This window comes from Vombatus ursinus, unplaced genomic scaffold (genome assembly GCF_900497805.2).
Source record: "Vombatus ursinus unplaced genomic scaffold, bare-nosed wombat genome assembly UNPS02009062.1, whole genome shotgun sequence".
Lineage (NCBI taxonomy): Eukaryota > Metazoa > Chordata > Mammalia > Diprotodontia > Vombatidae > Vombatus > Vombatus ursinus.
The window spans coordinates 19219708-19239462 of record NW_020948840.1 but is presented as its reverse complement, the minus strand read 5'-3'; the positions used below and the strand labels follow the sequence as shown (position 1 = coordinate 19239462).

At 41.6% G+C, this 19755-nt stretch overlaps 2 protein-coding genes across 2 annotated transcripts in view; one reads left to right on the top strand and one right to left on the bottom strand.

Moving 5' to 3' along the window:
• Positions 1-964: 964 nt before the first annotated feature.
• On the bottom strand, positions 965-9409 carry SUPT7L (SPT7 like, STAGA complex gamma subunit). Its single transcript, XM_027850403.1, has 5 exons — positions 9324-9409; positions 6030-6667; positions 4443-4767; positions 3461-3698; positions 965-1785 (listed from the first exon to the last, which is right to left on the bottom strand). The coding sequence occupies exons 2-5, from the start codon at positions 6440-6442 to the stop codon at positions 1523-1525; spliced, it is 1239 nt and encodes a 412-aa protein (XP_027706204.1). The 5' UTR covers positions 6443-6667; positions 9324-9409; the 3' UTR covers positions 965-1522.
• Positions 9410-9664: 255 nt separating this feature from the next.
• SLC4A1AP (solute carrier family 4 member 1 adaptor protein) overlaps positions 9665-19755 on the top strand; it is a 28074-nt gene continuing 17983 nt past the window's right edge. Inside the window, exons 1-6 of the mRNA XM_027850402.1 lie at positions 9665-10423; positions 10579-10774; positions 12527-12649; positions 13578-13638; positions 16379-16518; positions 17108-17268. Coding sequence (XP_027706203.1) covers positions 9737-10423; positions 10579-10774; positions 12527-12649; positions 13578-13638; positions 16379-16518; positions 17108-17268 — 1368 coding nt within the window. The 5' untranslated portion in view covers positions 9665-9736. The remainder of the gene's footprint in view (positions 10424-10578; positions 10775-12526; positions 12650-13577; positions 13639-16378; positions 16519-17107; positions 17269-19755) is intronic.

Genomic DNA, 19755 nt, shown 5'->3' with positions numbered 1-19755 from the left:
GAGAGAGAGAATAAGCGTTTTTATCAAGTACCTACTACGTGCCTGGCATTGTGCTAATCACTTTACAAGTATCTTATTTCATCTTCACAACCCTACGAGGTAGGTGCTCTTATCCCCACTTTACAGTTAAGGAAACTGAGGCAAACAGAGGTTAAGTGACTTGCCCAGGGTCATAGAGCTAGTAAGCATCTGAAGCTGGATTTGAACTAGGGTCTTTTGTAGGCCCAGCATTTTATTTATTCACTGTGCCACGCAAACTGGGGACCTTGTTAACTTCATTTGGGGAAACCTAGATAGGATTTTACCTGAGTATGTCAGAGGATTTTCCTGCAGTAACTCTTAAGTAGGAATAATAAGCTAAAGGGTAAATATGACTGTTAGTGCATTCTGCTCAGTAGGCCAGGATCAGAGTCAGTCCACGTTAGTTCAGCCTCTTACTTTGTATATCATCTGTGCATGTTATATAATTCCCCACTACAACGTAAGTTCCTTGAGCAGGGTGAGTTTTGTTTTGCCTTTGTATTTCCAACACCCTACACATAGTAGGTACTTAGTAAAGTGATATGGGAGCAGCAGAAATAGTAGAACTTTATCCCTTATAGACCTGAAGGAGAACACTAATTTGCTGGCCATTCCTCAGCCCTGAAAACTTCCCTTTGTTTTTCTCAGTTTGACTCAATTAACCTAACCACATTCTGCCTCAAATACATTCACACTTTAATACAAATACATTCATACATTAAGTATGAAAGAAAAGGAGAAAAGAGAAGATAAAACAAAGTAACGTACATTGCAAAAAATGAAGTTAGTAGGGAAGATGTGCTCAAGAGGCTGGAGGACAAGGAAGAAGGAAGAAGAAAAGCTAAACAATGAAGAGAAAGGAGGGGACTGGGAGGGGTTGGTGCAGTATGTGTCACCACAGAGGTCTAGCTGTAAAAAAATTTCACGAGCAGGACTGCAGATGTTAGTTGGTGGAAGAAGCCATTTATTGGTTTTGGCCATTTGCTTTTAGGCACCAATATTTGATTCACAGTGACTTCCATCTGTTAATGAAGGAAGTTAAATAAAATACATATATACAAAATCCCTCAGTACATACAGGGCCTACATCTAAGCATAGCTATTAAGTAATAGCTTTAATAAATCTGATAAATCACCACAATTAATCTCCATAGCTCGCTCTCAGTGAGATAGTTGTAGCATGTATGTGTATTTCATGGTAGAAAAGAGGAACCAGATTTAGCGGTGAAGTAACTTGATCCTACTGCAAAACTCAGTATTAACGCCAAAACAGAACTCTGGTGTCATGATCATCACCTTGGTTTCTGTTTTAGTTTTTGTTCATACAAAACTGTGCTGACAGTCTCCACAGAGCAGAAAAGACCACTGTTGGCCAAATCCATTGCTGGAGATCCTGGAAACAGCCTCTGGACCCCTCCACATCAATTCACTGTTAGTGGGAAAGAGTTCTTGTATAGTTGTCACCTTATTGGTTTGGAAGAAAAAGCTCCTCCTTTTCCTCTTATATTTTCCTCATCCTCTTTTTGCAACGCTGGTTAAAGACAGGGGAGGATCCCATGAGGCTGTCAGGGGAGTGGGATCCATAGCTGCTCTCTGAGCCATTGGGACTCTGGGGCATCCCAGCCTCGCTGATGCCTGACATGGGCTCTTCAAAGACGTCACTGCCCAGCACGCCATGTCCAGAGACAGTGCCTTCTTCACTCTCCTGTGACTCTATTTTTACTGGGGCCAAATTCCAAAGAGGGGAAGCATTTACCTCAGCACCTAGAAACAGATTCCAACAGTCCGGCAGTCAAACACCAACAAAAAGCCAAATGCACACAGGTTAGTGAAGATCATGGACTGAGAAGGAATCTGAGAGCAGATACAAATGAAAACTATAAAAGAAATTAATAAATACAATATCGAGTCAGACAAATGGTCTGACAAATGCAGCCTAGGGCTGTCTATGACAAGGAAGCTATCTCTAGGAAAAATCATGGTAGTTGCCCTCCATTCTGTCACTTTCAGAGGGAGGCTATTAAGTCCTAGTATTGGTTAATTTGCTTAGCTGGGCTAAAGAAAATGATGAAGACCTAAATAGTATTTAAATGAATCCTAAACATATCCCCACTTTCTCATAACTCTTTAAGGGGAGATAAAAAGGATGGGAATGTCCCTGCCCAGTTCAGGGGCTCATGGAGATACCTCCTCTGGTTTCCTCCTTTACAAGGCACCTGGTCTTCTAGCCTTTCATTCTGGCTTCCTCACACTGTTCCAGGTAGAAAGAAGTCAAGATTATCTCTCTCCTCATTTGGCCAGGCCTGACCCAGGGAGGGGAGTCTTATGTCTATGAATGGCAGACTGCTCTGTGAGTCTTCAGCAATTCCTTTCAGACTCTCTTCTCTATTTAGTCATGATCTCCAATTATTTTTCCTATTTGTTAAGCTCTTTGCCTGATACTTTAAAAACTTTTTTTAAAGTCAGTTCTGACTTCTCACCAGGTCCACCACTACTACCACCAAAACCTGAAGGATCTATAATGTCATTGATATGGGTACTATTTCTGCAAATCCTGCCTCCAATCCAGTTACAATTCAGTAGATGATCTTTGAAAGTTGGTATGGCAAAAAAATTTCAACACCCTGCAGCCCTCCAGTGATGATGCTCTTTGAACATAGCTAGGCTGGTCCCTATATAACAATATAGAGCCCAATACTGGATGGATCTGTACTTTCCAGATTGGGAGGACCTGCCAAATTTATGTCCTACCAGCACAGCCATGAAGAGGCCGAGATCACCTTCACGCCACTATAAGAGATCAGAATAAGACTTCAGAGGGAGGCTATTAGGTCCTAGTATTAGTTAATTTGCTTAGCTGGGCTAAAGAAAATGATGAAGACCTAAATAGTATTTAATATTTGCAAAATCAATTTATGTGGCTGAATTAGAATGTGCATTTGTATGCTTCCCAATCTTTGAGAAGAGAAGAAAATTTGACTCAGCAGCTTTCTTGTAATCATGCCATAACTGAAAGCTACTTTGGAGAATGCTTCCTCTAGCCCAGGAGTGGGAAACCTATGGCCTTGAGGCCATATGTGGCCCTCTAGGTCCTCAAGTGCAGCCCTTTGACTGAATCCAAACTTCACAGAACAAATCCCCTTTACAAATCCCTACCCCTGCTCTAGCCTAATCTATTTTTCCAATAAAAACAGGAAAAGGAGAGAGAAGATAACTTCAGAATCCAAGCATCCAACTGAGATGTCTTGTGACCTGGCATTTTAAAATTCTGGGCTTTTCATTCTTACTTTCCTTTCCCCTCCCTTCTTTTTCATTCCTTTACCTCCAGCTCACCTATCATTTCCTCAAGAGCTTGATTTCAAATGGAAGGAAAAAGAAAAAGCAGTAAGGGCAGCTGGATGAATGGGTGAGTGTCAGAGAGTAAGAGCATTTTTCCTACCTGAAGCCTGTGGGGAAGCTTCAACCTCTAGGTTAGAGGAGAACCGTTCATTTTGCGCTCCAAGCACTCCTACAGGTAGAGATTGGTCACCAGATGCCAGGTCTCCTTCCAACTCCTCACTGACAGGGAAGGTGATATCACTGACAAGCTCCTCTTTGATTTTCACAGGTTTGGTATCTTCTGTAGCCTTCTCAGGATTTACAATCTTCTCATACTCCTCAGAAAGCTGCTTGCTAACCTGTCAGCAGGCAAGACACAAAGTTTTCCAAGAGAATGGTGAAGGCAAGTTGATCTTCATCTTTCTTCCCCTGGGGAAAAAAAAGGGGGTAAAGAGGTTGGAGAGGGAAGAGTATGAATGACAGAGAAGTTCAAAGATGAAGGAGTTTTGTTTAGCAAATGAAAGAGAGGAAGGCATGACAGATGTAAAAAAGCTTGTTTATGATGCAGATAGGGTATGTGTATATGAGAAAATGTGAAGAAAGATACTGATGGAAAATAGGAGGGACAGTAAAAAAGGTTCTATTTTTAGGCATAATTGCATATGGTATGCAGACCTAAGCTAATTAAGGAAGCCTTTCTTCTTATGTGTTAGAAATACTTTATCCCATCTATCCTTGGGGAAACTGAAGCAACGGTCAAGAGGTTTGTGGAAGGCCACAAGAGAAGACCAAATTAAACAGGAATTTCTGGTCTAGAGTTCAGTGTTCTGAATCTATTGACCATCTCTCTGTCCTTACCTCTTTTGAGCACATGTTAAGTCCTTGTCATCTACAGGGAATATTACTGATGCGCCCCTACTCAAAACAGGAAATGAGGTTTGGGCAACATAGTGGCTTAGGAAAATAAAAGACAAGATTACCAAAGATGAAGATTCTTCCCTTCCCCAACTTTCCGTCTCCACTCCAGTTCGAGATATGAGGGAACCTGAGAACCCCCAATTCAGTCTCCTTTAATTGTTTACTTCTTCACATGGTGCCCTCACCTGTAACATATAACTGTGATAGTCCTTGATACGGTGCTGCCAGAACTTCTGCAGCGACAGCACACTGCCAATGCCCACTTCATGGAATACCTGCTCCATAACATCAGGAAATGGAGTCTGTCCCAACTGGGCCTCCCTGTCCACAGCAAAGCGCAGCAGCTTGGTAAATTTAAGGCAATACTCATGGGCCACGTCGGTGAGAGTCTCTAGAACACTTTCATTAGCACATTCAAAGCCCGCATGAGCCAGGATTGTGGCTACTGACTGGTAAAGCAGCTGACGACAGGAGTTCCAACTCAGTTCAGTCACAGGTTCCCCCTTTCCTCTGAAAGTACAGACAGAGCAATGTTATGAGGGTTTATACTGTGGGAGAAACCTGTCCCTGCCTTCCTAGGAGTTTTCCAATTTCAAGAAAACCAATTTCCATTGTTGTAGGGAAATTTGGGTCAGGTTAGCTCTCCTAGTTTCTTTCTCATACTGCCTGAGCATATCCCAGGCACTCCATGATCACATCTTGGAACTCTCCAACTTTAGTTCTCTTTTAGCTAACTTCAATCCCCATGTTTCAATGCACTAGTCTATGGATTCAGTAATCATCTTTAGATATTACTATCTAATATATATTCAGTTACCTCTTGTGAACTTTGAATACAATAATAGCATAATTCCACCTAGTACTGCCAACAGCTTATATAGTAACTATAAACAAAAATAACTTTATATGGAGCAGCTCCTTAAGCTTGTGATTAGTACAAAACAGTCATATGTGGATTAATATTCTCAAATGGGGAAATATTTTCTACTTTACCATGTGCTTCTCTGAAATAGTCAGGTTGGTCCACCAGCAAAGTACTAAGGTTAACACAGATATAGCAAATTCCCTATTAGACAAACAGTCAAAAGATATGAACCTGCAGTTTTGAAAGAAAGAAATATCAGCTATCAACAGCCACATGAAATAATGTTCCAAATCACTAATAAGTAAAGAAAAGCAAATCCCATTATGAAGCTCTTGCCAATGGGGTGGGGAAAAGAGAGAAAGAAAACACAGATTTTGGTTAATTAAAAAGATAAAACCTTTGGATATATTGGAAAAATTGAATATTTATCAAAGACATGCTTAACACCCAATATGATGTATGGCTTCATGATGAAGAATTAAAGAAAGTATGTTTAAAAAAACAAAAACAACCCAAACCTGAAGGCTATGACAAAAATCCTGCTTTTCTAATCTCACTGATGACATCTTCATGCTTGTGAGGTAAGGCTGTATTGTTAAAGGGTTCCTCTAGACAGAAGTGTTTGAACTTCTAAACCTAATTTTTTGAAAGACTTGTTAACTCACATATTAAATTTACCACTCCCCTCTCCTCATGGAACACAGACAGGGAGTAAAATAATATGTTCTCTCTACTGCTCAGTTGATATGAGTCACTCAATACTCAGACTAGCAAAGTAACAGCTTGCCTGTTCTCAGGCAATGACGGCATTTCACATAGCTAACTAAGAGCCACTAAAGTACTTAAAATAGATTGATCACCTCATTTTGCATATTCTCAGATATTCCATGTTAGAGCCCTGCCTTACCGGTAAAAGTCACTCTCTGGGTCACTATGCCTGATCTGGAATGGCATTTTGCCTGTCTTGTTATCCAAAGAAAGCAGGTCATCAGGGAGGGGAGGTGAAGCGGGACGAGATGGAAGTGGTTCACTCTCTTCAGTTTTGATGCCCTCTGCCTGCTGCTGCATTTGAGCCTGGGCTGTAGCAATGAGGCTTCGTAGGCGCCGGTTGTGCTGGATAAGTTGGATTGTGTGGGTGGTGAGGCTGCAAGGCTCAGATGGGATGTCCAGCATGGTGGTTGGCCGTGGCTTATTGGCAGAGGGTTGGTGCAAGAGTGGATCTTGGACTTCCACCAGACGAAACTCCCGTGGGAGCAAATCAAAGGAGCTTCTGTTAGCTTGGCTGGATGATATTGGGATTTCTCCCCAGTATCTTAGCATTTTTGAGAATGAGTTGTTAAAGTTCAGTCTGACAAAAACAATGTTTCCTAATTCACAAGATAGGCTTCCAAAATAAAAAGCAGATTGGTCAAATCACCTCCTTATATCATCCTTGTCTGAGTAAGCAAAGTCAGGCCATCCAGGACTACTTAGAAAAATGTCTGCACCAGCAGTACTGTAGAAGGATCAGTATAGCTCTCATTGAAGAAACATGTGATTTCTGATCTGTAAAAAAAAAAAATCAGAAGTTTATCATCACAATCAAGGAAACTGATAACCTCTATGTGGCAGCCATCAATGCTAATTCAACTTTAGCCTTCATTAAGAAGTCAAGAAAACCTGGGGGGCAGCTAGGTGGCGCAGTGGATTGAGCACTGGCCCCGAAGTCAGGAGGACCTGAGTTCAAATCCGGTCTCAGACCAGACACTTGACACTTACTAGCTGTGTGACCCTGGGCAAGTCACTTAACCTCAATTGCCTAAAAACAAAACAAAACAAAAAAAAGTCAAGAAAACCTGGGTTCACATCCTGTCTCTGATACTTACTGGTCAAGGATAAATTGCTTTCCCTCCGAGTCTGTTTCCTCTTCTGTGAAATGGGTATAATAATTGTCCCTGTAGTACCTAATAGGGTTTGTTGTGAGGCTCAAATGAGATTCTATATGTAAACATCTTTGAAAACTTTAAAGAAGTCAGTTATGATGACAATGCTATGATGAAACACACAAGTATCCATAAGTAGAGATTGGCAAAACTAAGAACAATAGGTAGACAATGCAAGAGGCAGATGTAGGCTTGATGTAAGGAAAGACTTCCTTAAAAATCAGTTATCCTAAAATGGAATGGGATGCCTCAGAAAGGTAATGAATACCTTCCTACTCCCCTCCCAGGACAAGTTAATCACCAGAAATCTCAACATGCTGTGTTTAACTCAGCCTTGGATACTCAACACCTCCCTACCTCCCTCAGCCTTTTCTCCCCTTTACTAGAGGGCTGGAAGGTGGAGCCCTAAACTCCACCCAAAGCTTTCCTTTATAGGGGTAGAACCTGGACTTGGCAGCTCAATCCACTTTCCACCTCTAACTGTTTGAACAGGAATGAGGAGAAAGGAGTTCATCAAAAAAAGATTTAGGAGATTTAGTGGACTGCAAGTTCTACAAGAGTCAACAGTGTGATATGGCATCTAATAAACTGAATGTGATCCTAGGCTGAATTAAGAGAGGTACAGTTTTCCTGAGTAGAGACGTAATAGCCTGGCTATACTCAGGCCTAGTCAGAGAATAACTCAAGTATTATATCCAGTCCTGGATACATATTGCTATAGAAACAGACTGAAATCCATCTACGCTTGCCCATTCTATCAGACTCCTTTGCACATCTTTCCATAAGTTTGCAACAGGGTTTTCATTTACTATGTTGGGTGCCTTCCCTTATTTCTTGGGACATCTGAAAGAATGCCAGTGCAGCAAATGGGTCTTCCATTGGTTAACTCTTGCTCCTGCCACATGACCAGCTCATCTTCTTTCTTGATTACACATTTCCCTGAAGACATGCCTTGGCCATGGCAAACCAGGAAATAAAAGAATTGATACTTATTTAACAATTTTTTTTTTTAGGCAATTGGGGTTAAGTGACTTGCCCAGGGTCACACAGCTAGTAAGTGTCAAGTGTTTGGTCTGAGGCCGGATTTGACCTCAGGTCCTCCTGACTTCAGGGCGTGCTCTGCGCTCTATTCACTGCGCCACCTAGCTGCCCCTTTATTTAACAATTTTAAAGTTTGCAAAGTACTTTACTGGTGCTATCTCATTAACGCCTCAAAGGAATCCTGTGAGATGGATACAACAGTTATTATTATCTATATATTAGATAAATTAGATCAGGTAAAATAGATTAGATCAGGTAAGATAACTGAGACCCAGAGAGCTTAAGGGAGTTGTCCATACTCACAAAGCTACTGAGAATCAGTGGTGGGATTTGAGCCCAGGTTTTTCTAACTCCAGATCCATAACTCTAACTTACCATGCCATGTTGTAAGTAATCTACTAGAGATTCTATTATATGAGGAATTACTGAAAGAACTGGGCATATTTAACCTGGAAAAAGAAAAACTGAGGAGGGATTTGACTGCTGTCTTTTAAGTGCTATCACGCAAAAGAAGCATTTGTCTTTTTCTTTTCCAAAGAGGAAAATTTTGTCTTAAAATACAAAAAAACTTCTGAGTAACTAGAGGTATCCCAAAGCTGAATAGACTTTCTCCTTAGGAAACTTTGGGCTCCCCCTCAGGTGATCTTTGGGTAAAGACCAGATGATGATTTGTAAGGAATGTAGTTGAGGGAATTCCTATTCATATAGAAGTTGAACTAGATGGCTTCTGAGGTCCCTTACAACTCTGTGCCTTTGTGAGGGGAAGGAGCACTCTGGCTCAGGAATCAGCTTGAAGGGTCCTTGGCAAAAGGCAGCAGGGACAGAGCATGGTGCGGTAAAAAAACAACTGGACATTGGAAAGCTGAAGACAGAGGAGGGTTCAGTACCAGCTGGGGCATTATTATCTATGTGATCCTAAGCAAGTCACTTGCCTTCACAGGCCTCAGTCTCCTCATCCGTAACACTCAGGGGGCTGGACTGACGTGAGACAGCGCAGTGCAGCGGAAAGGGTGCTGGAGTCGGAGGTCCTGGGTTTAAAACGTGACTGTCACTCACTTCTTATGACCCCTGAACCTCTCTGGGCCTCAGTTTCCTTCTCTGTAAAACCAGAGGTTGACCTCAGATGACCTCGGAGATCCCTCCCAGCTCTAAAGTCAAAGCTCTAAAGATCTTAGGCGCTAAAAGACCCGCCCCTGGGCTGAAGGGGCTGGGGGGGGAGCGGTGGGGAGGGTATTTACCGGCTTCCAGCGGGATGGCTGGGAGGGGGCGACGTCTGAGCCCGTCCTCGGCAGGGCCCTGAAGCCCCCGGAGACGCGTGCTGGGCGAAGCGTAGGCAGCGAGCGTGAGCAAAGCCCACCGAACTTGGAAATAGACGGAAGTTCCTCTCTTCGGGTCGGAGACGGCCGCCGGAAGTCGTCACTAAGTAGTGCACTTGTAAAGACGTCCTCCCTTTCCAAGACGCTTCCTTTATTCGATAGTGTTAGAGTTTTAATTCGGTCCAGTGTCGGATGCAGGAGTCGGGGGAGGACACTGAAGTCGGCAAGCTCCGGCACCTCCCCTCCCCAGGGAGGGCTGGAAGCTGCAGCGGGGCACTTGGAGCTCTCCGAGTCCGGTTTCCGGCGGACGCTATTAGACATCGGACTCCTCGAAGATGGCGGAGCTCTCCTCAGAGGCAGAGCTGGGGTCCAGCTCCGAGCCGCCAGACAGCGACTTCAAAAAGCCGGTCCTGCCATTGCCCTCGATGCCGCGGGAGCATACGCAGGGCCCCGCTCCCCGGGAGCGAGAGGAGCGGGAAGAGGAGGAGAAGGAGCCGCCGCTGGCCGGCGGTCCTGGCGAGCAGGGAGTCCAGCCGGCCCGGCGGCGAGACGTCCGGGAGGAGCCCGGCCCCGGGCCCCCCGCAGAGGAGAAGCCGCGGCCGTCCGGAGCAGCGGCGGGCGCTCCTCCAGCCAGGAGCCCGGCTCCGGCTCCTCCGTATCAGGAGCCACCGTGGGGGGGACCCCCCGACGCTCCCTACAGCCTGGAGACGCTGAAGGGCGGGACCGTCTTGGGCAGCCGCAGTCTGGAGGGCCGGAGCCGCTGCGTGTTCGGGCGCCTGCCCAGCTGCGACGTGGTGCTGGAGCACCCCTCGGTGTCCCGCTTCCACGCTGTGCTGCAGCACCGGGCGCGGGGCCCCGCGGGGGACGAGGACCCCCGCGGACCCGGCTTCTACCTATACGACCTGGGGAGCACCCACGGCACCTTCCTGAACAAAACTCGCGTCCCGCCCCGCACCTACTGCCGCGTCCACGTGGGCCACGTCCTGCGCTTTGGAGGCAGCACCCGGCTCTTTATCCTGCAGGTAAAGGAGCCCCGCCCCCGGCTCCCCAGGTTGTGTATTAGTGTATGTTTGTCAGCCTTTCCCACAGTTGAGGGTTATGCCTTCTGGCTCCAAGATAGACTTCTTTATGGTTTCTGCTCCCACATCCTAAAGGGATTGTTTTACTTGATCAACAGGGACCAGAAGATGATAAGGAGGCAGAATCTGAGCTAACCGTAACTCAGTTGAAGGCTTTGCGAAAGCAGCAGCAGATGAAATTAGAGAAGAAGATGTTGGGTGAAGACTCAGATGAGGAAGAGGAGACAGATGCCACAGAAGAGAAGAGAAATACTAGTAGTCAGGATGTTGAGATGGGATGTACTTGGGGAATGGGTAAGAACTGAAAGCTACTAAGAAAGCAAGTCAGAATTTTTTTTTTAGAATTATTAATTGTATCTTATACTTGTCTTGTGTTTGGAAAATGACATAATATCCATTTGGTCCTCATAACAGCCCTGTGAAGTATAGAGGAGTGACTATTGTTATTCCTACTTTTAAAACAAGAAAACTGAGCTCCAGAGTTGAAATTTCTTGCCTGAGGTCACAGAGCTGTCAACAGTTCCAGGACTGTAAGAGTTTTGACTCCGTTATAACCCTGGTATGAATAAAACTTTTCTTGAGAAGTCACATAGGATATTGATTGAACACATTCTCCTAGCAAGTCACTTAATCTCTCTGGGCCTCAGTTTCCTCATTTATAAAATGAGAGTATTGGACTAAGTTATCTTAAAAACTCTTCCCTAGGATATAGGCAAAGCACTTAATGCAGTTATTTAATTCTGGTCCAAATGATCACCTTCTTTTCTTAGGAGAATGCCCTTATTTGTAATACAATAAAGCGTGGGAAAATTGTCAAATGAAAGATTTTGTGACTATGAAGTAAATAGCACACTATGTAAAAAGTCTCATGTGTTCTCTGCCTTGGTCCTAGTCGTTGTCAATTTAAGGACATAGAGAAGCAGTATGCTGTAGTGGAAAGAGCACTCAAGTTGGAAGTTAGAACACTTGGATTCAAAGCTTGGCTCTGCCACTTCTCTGATGCTCAGCATCCTCCTCTGCAGTATGAGAGGGCTCTCTTTCAGCTTAGATTCTATGACTTTAGGGATCCTCTACCAAAAAATTTTTTTTGTTTGTCGTGATTGAATATGTGCATAAAGGGACCCATTTAAAATACTAAAATTTTCCTTTGCATTTGCATGTTTATATGGAGGTGTATACATTCAGATTTTGGAGAGGAAGACAGCATATCTTATGGAATCATAGAGCTGGAAGAGACGATTGAAGATCATTTAGGCCAAACCCTTCATCTTGCAGATGAGGAGTCTGAGGCCTAGAGAAGTTATTTAATCCTCTCCATCTCTGCATAGCATCACCAAGGAACTACTCAAAACCTACGGTGTCATGACACTCTGCTAGGCACTAGGGGTATAAAGTATGTGTATGCATAAAATGATAAATAGCGATGTAAATTGTCCTATAAATGCCAAATTAATAATAGAGACAATGTGCTGCAGGACTTGAGGGCTTGAACATTTGGGGAATGCGTCAAAGGAGCTGGGCTTGAAAGTCAAAGTAGAACTTAAAACAAGAGAGAATGTGAGGGCATTCCAAGCAGGGGAACTTTGACAGAACACTGATAGTTTGTTCTGGAGTCTACTCCAGTAAACTCTTCTTTTAGGGAAGTTGTAGAGATAGGCCTGAGATTGGTAAGTTAAAGAATTTAGACTTTTTCCTGAAAGCACATTGGTGAGTGGGTGGTTTTTAAATTTTTTTTTTTTTGTTTTTCCCATGAGTGTGAGTTTCTTCACAGCACTTAGCTACTATACCTAAGACTGCACTTCTCTGGCCTGTCCCTTGTCCCATTTTCTTCTTGGTTTTGTTAAGATATTGATAAATAGAACACATTTGGGATTTGTGGTGAGAAGTATCATGTATTACCTCAGTTTTGTATAGCCTGACTCTCTTCTTTTTTGAGATAAGGTAGTGAATACTATTTTGGTAAGGTTTTCCTTTTTTTCCCTCCCTGCTTAAATAATATGTGTGACATTCTCTTTGATTTCTTCTACCCCAACCCTCTTTCTGCAGGAGAAGATGCCATTGAAGATGAAGTTGAAGAGAACCCTATTGTTATAGAGTTTCAGCAGGAACGTGAGGCATTTTATATAAAGGATCCCAAAAAGGCCCTGCAGGGGTTTTTTGAAAGAGAAGGTCTGTGATTAGCCTTTGATGATGGAAGTTATATATGTCCTATACCATAAATTCCAGTTTAATGCCATTCTTTAAAATGCCATTAAATCTACTTTCCCTGTATATGCTGTATAACTGCTCAGATTCTGCTTAATAGTTCAGCCTTTACCTGTTTCTTCAATTAAAGTATGCTCCTTCTGGGTTTGCCAATAATTAATTTCAGCAAACTAAATTTAAGTACCTACTGTTTGCCTAGCATTTTGCTAAGTACTGGGAATGTACAAAGTTTAGATAAGATGAGAACCCTGCCCTCAAAAGTCTTGCAGTCAAAAAGGGTGGTGTGGTGAATAAATTTTTTGCTATTCCAAAAGATTTACATCAATGGCCCATCCATTCAACTTCTCATGCCTTAGCAGACCATCTTCACTAATTTCTATGACAAAACCAGTTTCATTTTGTGGTGCTGCTAGCATGAGACTTTTCAGAGCTTAGCTAGGCTCATTATTGGATGACAGCCATGTAGCTGTTTCCAAGCCCATGCTCCAAGCCACCTGCTGGAGCTTACATTCCTTTGGCATAGCTTTTGAAAACTCAGTCACCTCCACAACATTATGAGGCAAAACAATAAGAATTTAGTGGAGGAGTAAGAGCCTTGACATTCTTCTTAACCTGAAACAAAGGATATATTTCACTTGACTCAGATCCTTAGCAGAAAACTTTGGTGTTGGGAAAATTGAATCAAGTTCTTATAAGTTTTCTGTTCCTAAGTCATAATATTCTGTAATTCCTATCATACATGGTAATTTCATATGGTTAAAAAAATATATTTTACATAGGATTGTTTAACTCTGATTTTCTTTCCCTAGTATATCAAGTTCAACTAATAACTGAATTTAATTTAGGAAGTTACTTTAAATTATTATTACAAATCTCTTTTTTACCTCTGTAGGGGAAGAATTAGAATATGAATATGATGAACAGGGACACAGCACTTGGCTTTGCAGAGTTAGGTATGTGTTTTTCCCATTCTCCCTTTACAGGTCAATTAATTTTAAGCTTCATTTATAGTTCTAAATAAGAGTTAAGATTACTAGATTTATAAAAAAAAGTTTTGAGTTTGGGTTTTGGTATTTCATAGGTATTTATTGTTTTTATCTCTGTGTGTATAGGGAAATGGTGTTACTTTTCTCTTTGGGGAATTTGAAGCATTATAGTGGAGAGTAGGACAAAGCAATTTAAGAACTCATTGCCCCCTTTTTTGATTGATCTTCTACATAGCCACCAAATTGATGTTCTTAAACTATAGATCTGACCATGTAACTCCCCTCCTCAAATATCTTTAGTGACTTCCTGTTACCTCTAAGATAAAATTCAAAATTATCAACCTGTTTCCTACTTACCTTTTTATCTTTTCTTTGTATTATTTCCCTTTACAAATTCTCCTTTCCTATCGAACTGTTAGGCTAGCTGTTTCCCATATTTGACCTTTGATCTCTCACTTCTGTGCTGTTACACTGATGGTCCCTATGTTTGGATTGTATTCTCTCTTCACCTCCCATTCATCAAATTCCTAACTTCCTTTGAAGAACTCAGCAGCTACTTGATATAGGAATCCTTTCGTGATCTTCCCATTATTAGTATGCTTTCCCTCTTGAAATCCTTTTTTACAATTTTGTACATATTTTGATTTTGTTCAGTTAACTTTTCTTTTGCCTCTACAATTCTGTTAGTCTCTGTTACAGGGATTGTATGATATAGAGTGTCTAACTACATAATTCCTAATTCTCTTAAATCTTCTAGTCTTTCTTTGAACTTGCTGATTTTTTCATTATGAGTTCTAATATCTGTCATTATTTCTCTTATATTTTCACTTAATTCATTGATTGCTCTTCTAAACCAGTCTAAAGGTTCTTAGAGTTGCTTTATTGTTGTTTCAGAGGGCCTCCTGGAATTATTTGTATGATCTTTGCTTTGTTTGTTGTAAAGAACTCACTTATGGAAATGACTTTTTTGTACAAAATGCTCAGCCCCCTTCCTACCTTTCCAGTCTTCTTACACCTTATTCCCAGACATATATTCTTTGTTTCAGTAATGCTAGCTTCTTGGCCATTCACAAGAAATGCCAAGTCTTAGCTCTGGGCATTTTCTTTGGCTGTCCCAAATACCTCCTTCATTCTGCCTACTGAACTCCTTGGCTTCCTTTAAGCCCAAACTAAAATCCCATCTTTTACTGGAAGCCGTCCCCAACCCCTCTTAATTCTACTGCCTTCCCTCTTAATTATTTCCTATTTATCCTGAATATAGCTTTATATATATTTGTCTCCTCCATTACATTATGAGCTCCTGCAGGGCAGGATCTGGATTGTTTTTTACTTCTTTTTTTGCATCCCCAGCAAATAGCAAATGCTTAATAAATGCTTATTGGTTGATTGATTCTCCAAATATTTGTTTATTTCTTATCCTTGGTAAGCTTTTTAATCTGTTTTTACTAATTGCTGCTGGTTTTCTTAAGTGGTAGCTTTGTAGTAAAGGTGCTTTTTATTCTTTTGTTCCTTTCCCCCAGTCCTTGTTATTTTTTTCTCAGGTCATCATGGTTCAAAACAATCTGTGACCCTCATTCTCTTCTCTAGATCTCTAGATCTCTCTTTTTTCTCCTGGACTGTACTAAATGGTTGTAACAGGTGCTTTACCTCTGGGCCCTTCCCTCTATGTTTTGTCCATCTTTTTTGAAGTTCTTGGGAGTGGTCTGATTCATGAGCCTTAGCCCACTCTGGGATCAACTTCTTTCTGGGCCACTATCAAGGAGTTAACTCCAAAAGATAGTGCCTGAAACTGCAGAGATACAGGGACATAGGCCCTAGGCCAGCACAGGGATGGGCACAGGGGAAAAGTGGGTGAGATAGAATTGTTGGTGAGTTAGTCTTAAGTTGTTTTTTCTATAAAAATTAATTTTTTCCAGGGTCTTTCCTCTTTTCCTCTTCCTCTCATTGCTGATTTTGCTGCATTATTGGCTCTGCTTTTTTTGGTAGTGGGGGAAAGAGCTGTAATCTAGGACACCTCTCATTCCCCCATCTTCCCAGTATTCTTTATATTTTTTATGTTTACTTATTTGTGTACATGTTGTATCTATCCCCTTCCTAGAATCAGTCAATCAGTAGACGTTTGTTAAGTGCCTACTATATGCCAGGCACTGTACTGACAAAAGTGGCAAAAGTCAGTCCCTGCCCTTAAGTAGCTTACAGTCTAATGAATGATAGTTGCTTGAGAGCAGGAGCTATTTTATTTTTGTCTTTTTCTTCCCCCCCTTCTTTTTTCTGTTAGGCAGTGGGGTTTAAGTGACTTGCCTAGGGTCACAGAGCTAGTAAGTGTCAAGTGTCTGAGGCTGGCTGTGAACTCAGGTCCTCCTGACTCCAGGGTCAGTACTCTATCCACTGCACCACCTAGCTGCCCCTATTTTTGTCTTTGTAGCACAGTGCATGGTACATAATAGGCATTTAATAAATGTGTTGAGGGGGCAGCTAGGTGGCACAGTGGATAGAGCACCAGCCCTGGATTCAGGAGGACCTGAGTTCAAATCTGGTCTCAGACACATAACACTTACTACCTCTGTGACCCTAGGCAAGTCACTTAACCCCATTGCCTAGCCAAAAAAAAAAAATGCATTGAATTGAATCAAGCCATTCAGATATGTGTGGCAAATGCTGTCACATATTAGCTCCTTTTCCTCATTGATATTTGCAACTGATGCAGGTTGCCTGTGGATGATTCATCAGGAAAACAACTGGTGGCTGAGGCCATTCACTCAGGGAAGAAAAAGGAAGCAATGATCCAGTGCTCCCTGGAAGCTTGTCGGATGCTCGATGCTTTGGGTTTGCTGCGTCAGGAGGCAGGTTAGTAGCTAGGCAAGGCAACTGGCAGCCTCCTGGAGGCTCTTTCTTATGAATACAGTTAAGGATGAATATATAATAATCTTTATTATCCTAGTTAGCTTCCCCTTAACTTCCTCCATCCTTCTGAAAAAGTTGCAGTGTGTGAATATAATGGAATATTATGATGCAATAAGAAATAAGCATGAAGAATTAATAGAAAGATGGGAAGAGTCCTATGAATTGACACAGAGTGAATGAAACAAAACCCAAAGAACAATGTACACAATGACTACAACAATTCAGATAAAATATCACTAAAAGAAAGCTGTAGTGTGAGTAGTAAAATCAGTGATGATCCTGAAGAATAGATAATGAAATATCTCTCTTCTCAGCAGAGGAGAGAAGGACTAATAGGGCAGAATGTTACTGACACTGTCAGATGTATTTTTATTCAGTTATTTTCTTTGTTATGGGGGAAAATTTGATCTAGTGAGGAGGGAGAGTATTTTCAGAAATAACTGATACTGAAAGAAAAGACAGTAAAGAAAACAAACCTTTTTTTAAAAAAATTTTCTAACTTTTCACTTTTTATCCATTATGCATACTTTAGTATCTCGAAAAAGGAAAGCTAAGAACTGGGAGGAAGAAGATTATTATGACAGTGATGATGATACATTCTTGGATCGAACTGGCTTGGTTGAGAAGAAGCGACTTAACAGGATGAAAAAAGCTGGAAAGATTGATGATAAGCCAGAGACCTATGATTCACTGGTAAATGTGGAAACATCTGTATTAAAGCGTTATTTGATTTTAAATTTATTGTAATACTTTAATGCTTAGAAATAGAGAAGTAAGTAGAGCTTTAATTTTAAAAGGACTAAGGGAAAATAAAATAGCCCTTAGCATGTGCTAACAAAGGAAGATGAAAAGCATTTTGAGGGTGTATTAGCATTAGGTTCCAAAATGTACCATTTTTTTGCTTGTGTAGTGTTATGCTACATGTGTTGATAACCAGCAGTCTCCCAGGCAGTATACCGAATTTAGACAATATCTAATTCCTGTTCCACTGACCTACAGTGAAAAAAAATGCCACTAACCAATGGTTTTGGACCAAGTGAAATAAAATTTGAAGTCTGCCTTGTGCTTTCAATCCTATTCAATTCTGACATCTTCAGCATCTCCCACTCTCTTTTCCTTTCTCTCAGTCTCTAACAGCCGGATAACCCTTCCCTCTACCACTGGTATAAGCCCTCAATTCCATCCCCTTTGGTCTTTTCCAGCAAATTTAATCCTCAAGCATCCTCACTGTCTTTTGAATCTTCAACCTCTCCCTGTTAACTGGTTATCTCCCTACTGTCTTCAAACATACTCTTTAGCCTTAAAAACCAAAACCAAAAAGGAGAAAAACTTTTATTGGGCCCTACTTTTATCACCTTAAGTTTTTGTCCTATATCTCTCCTGCCTTTCTCAGCCAAATTCCTTGAAATTTCTTAAAAGTTGTATAAACTTCATGCCTTTGCTTTCTTTCCTCTAACTCACTCCTTAATGCTTTGCCATTGGGCTTTTGACCTAATCACTCAGCTGAAACATTTCACTTCAAAGTTACCAGTGATCTCTTGATTTCCAAATCTGACCTTTTCTCAGATATAATGCTTCTTGATCTGTTGCATTTGACGCTGTTGATGACTGTCTAGTAGATGTTCTTCTCTCTGGGTTTTTGTGACACTGCTCTCTATTGGTTTGCCTGCTGTCTGTCTGACCTCTTCAGTCTTTGCCGATCACTTCCTCTAACTGTGAGTGTTTCCCACAGTTCTCTCCTGAACCCTCTTTTCTTTTCCCTTTCTCTTCCTCTCTTGGTATCCTTATCAGTTCCCTTGAGTTTTAACTAGATGCAGATGACTCTCAGATCTACATATATTGCCCCTGCCCCTCCACTTCAATTCTGAATCACCAAATGCCTATTGGATGTTCCAGATACATCTTAAAACTCAATATGCCTAAACCTGAATTCATTATCTTTTCCCCTTAAATCCAGTTCTCTTCCCAGATTATCTATTTCTATCTAAAATACCATCCTTCTGGTATCTCAGGTACATAATCTTAGCCTTATCTTCACTCTGTCTCACTCCATATAACTAATTAGTTGCCAAATCTTCATCTTGCATCTGACCCTTTCTCTCCACTCACACAACTGCCACCTTTATTCAGGCTGTCATCATCTGTCACTAAATTATTTTCACAGCCTAATTATTGGCCTCTCTGACTCAAGTCTCATTCCAGCCATCCCACACATTGCTGCCAAAGTAATTTTCTTTAAGTGAAGATCTATGCTACTTCCTTACTTATCCAACTCCAGTGGCTTCCTATTGCCTCTAGAATAAAATAAAAATTCTTATTTAGCTTTTAAAGCCATATAAGCCTGGCCCCAACCTACCTTTCTAGCCTTGTTGGGTATTACTCCCTCTCCTGTTCTCTGAGATTTAGCCAAATTGGCCTTCTCTCTTTTCCTCACTCATGACACTTAATCTTGTGCCTTCTGTGATTTTGCAGGAATGTACTCTCTCTTCACCTCTGCCTCACGAGTCCCTCCCTTGCTTTTAAGATGCAGCTCAGGCTCCGTCTTCTACATGTAGGTTTTCTTGATGACGCCTCCCCCCACAAAGCACTAGTATCCTGCTTCCCATACCATCTTGTATTTAGCTATTTTCTGTGTGTATGTGTATATGTATACATAAATATGTATTTTCTTGTGTTTTTTTCTAATTATTTTCTCTCCTACTTCCCTTACCTTCTGTTAAACAATTAAAAAGAAAAGAAAAACCCTTGTAACAACTGTGAATAGTCAAGCAAAACAAAAACCTTGTCCAAAAATGTATGTTTCATTCTGCATTTTAAGCCTGGCAGGAGGTGGGTAGCATGCTTCATCTTTGGTCCTCCAGAATCATGGTTGGTCATTGCATTGATCAGAGTTTTCAAGTCTTTCAAAGTTGGTTTTCTTTAAAATGTCATTGTATAAATTGTTCTCCCAGTCCTCCTCCTCACTTCACTCTGCATGAGTTCATAGAAGTCCTTCTAGTTTGCTCTGAAACTATCCTTTTTTTCATTTTTTGTTCCATTACATTCACATAACGTAACTTGTTCAGCCATTTCCCAGTTGGTGGGGACTTCCTTAGTTTCCAGTTTGTTGCCATCATCAAAAGAGCTGCTGTAACTATTTTTGTACAGCCAGGTCCTTCCTCCCCCCCCCCCCCCATAGGG

What these genes read in the sequence shown, in the direction of transcription:
- SUPT7L (XM_027850403.1), bottom strand. Translation starts at nt 6,442, where the DNA reads ATGCTAAGATACTGGGGAGAAATCCCAATATCATCCAGCCAAGCTAAC. An exon ending in CCAGAGAGTGACTTTTACCG is followed by an intron (nt 4,768 to 6,029) that starts GTAAGGCAGGGC and finishes CTGTACTTTCAG; the next exon opens with AGGAAAGGGGGAACCTGTGA. An exon ending in AGCTTCCCCACAGGCTTCAG is followed by an intron (nt 1,786 to 3,460) that starts GTAGGAAAAATG and finishes ATCTGTTTCTAG; the next exon opens with GTGCTGAGGTAAATGCTTCC.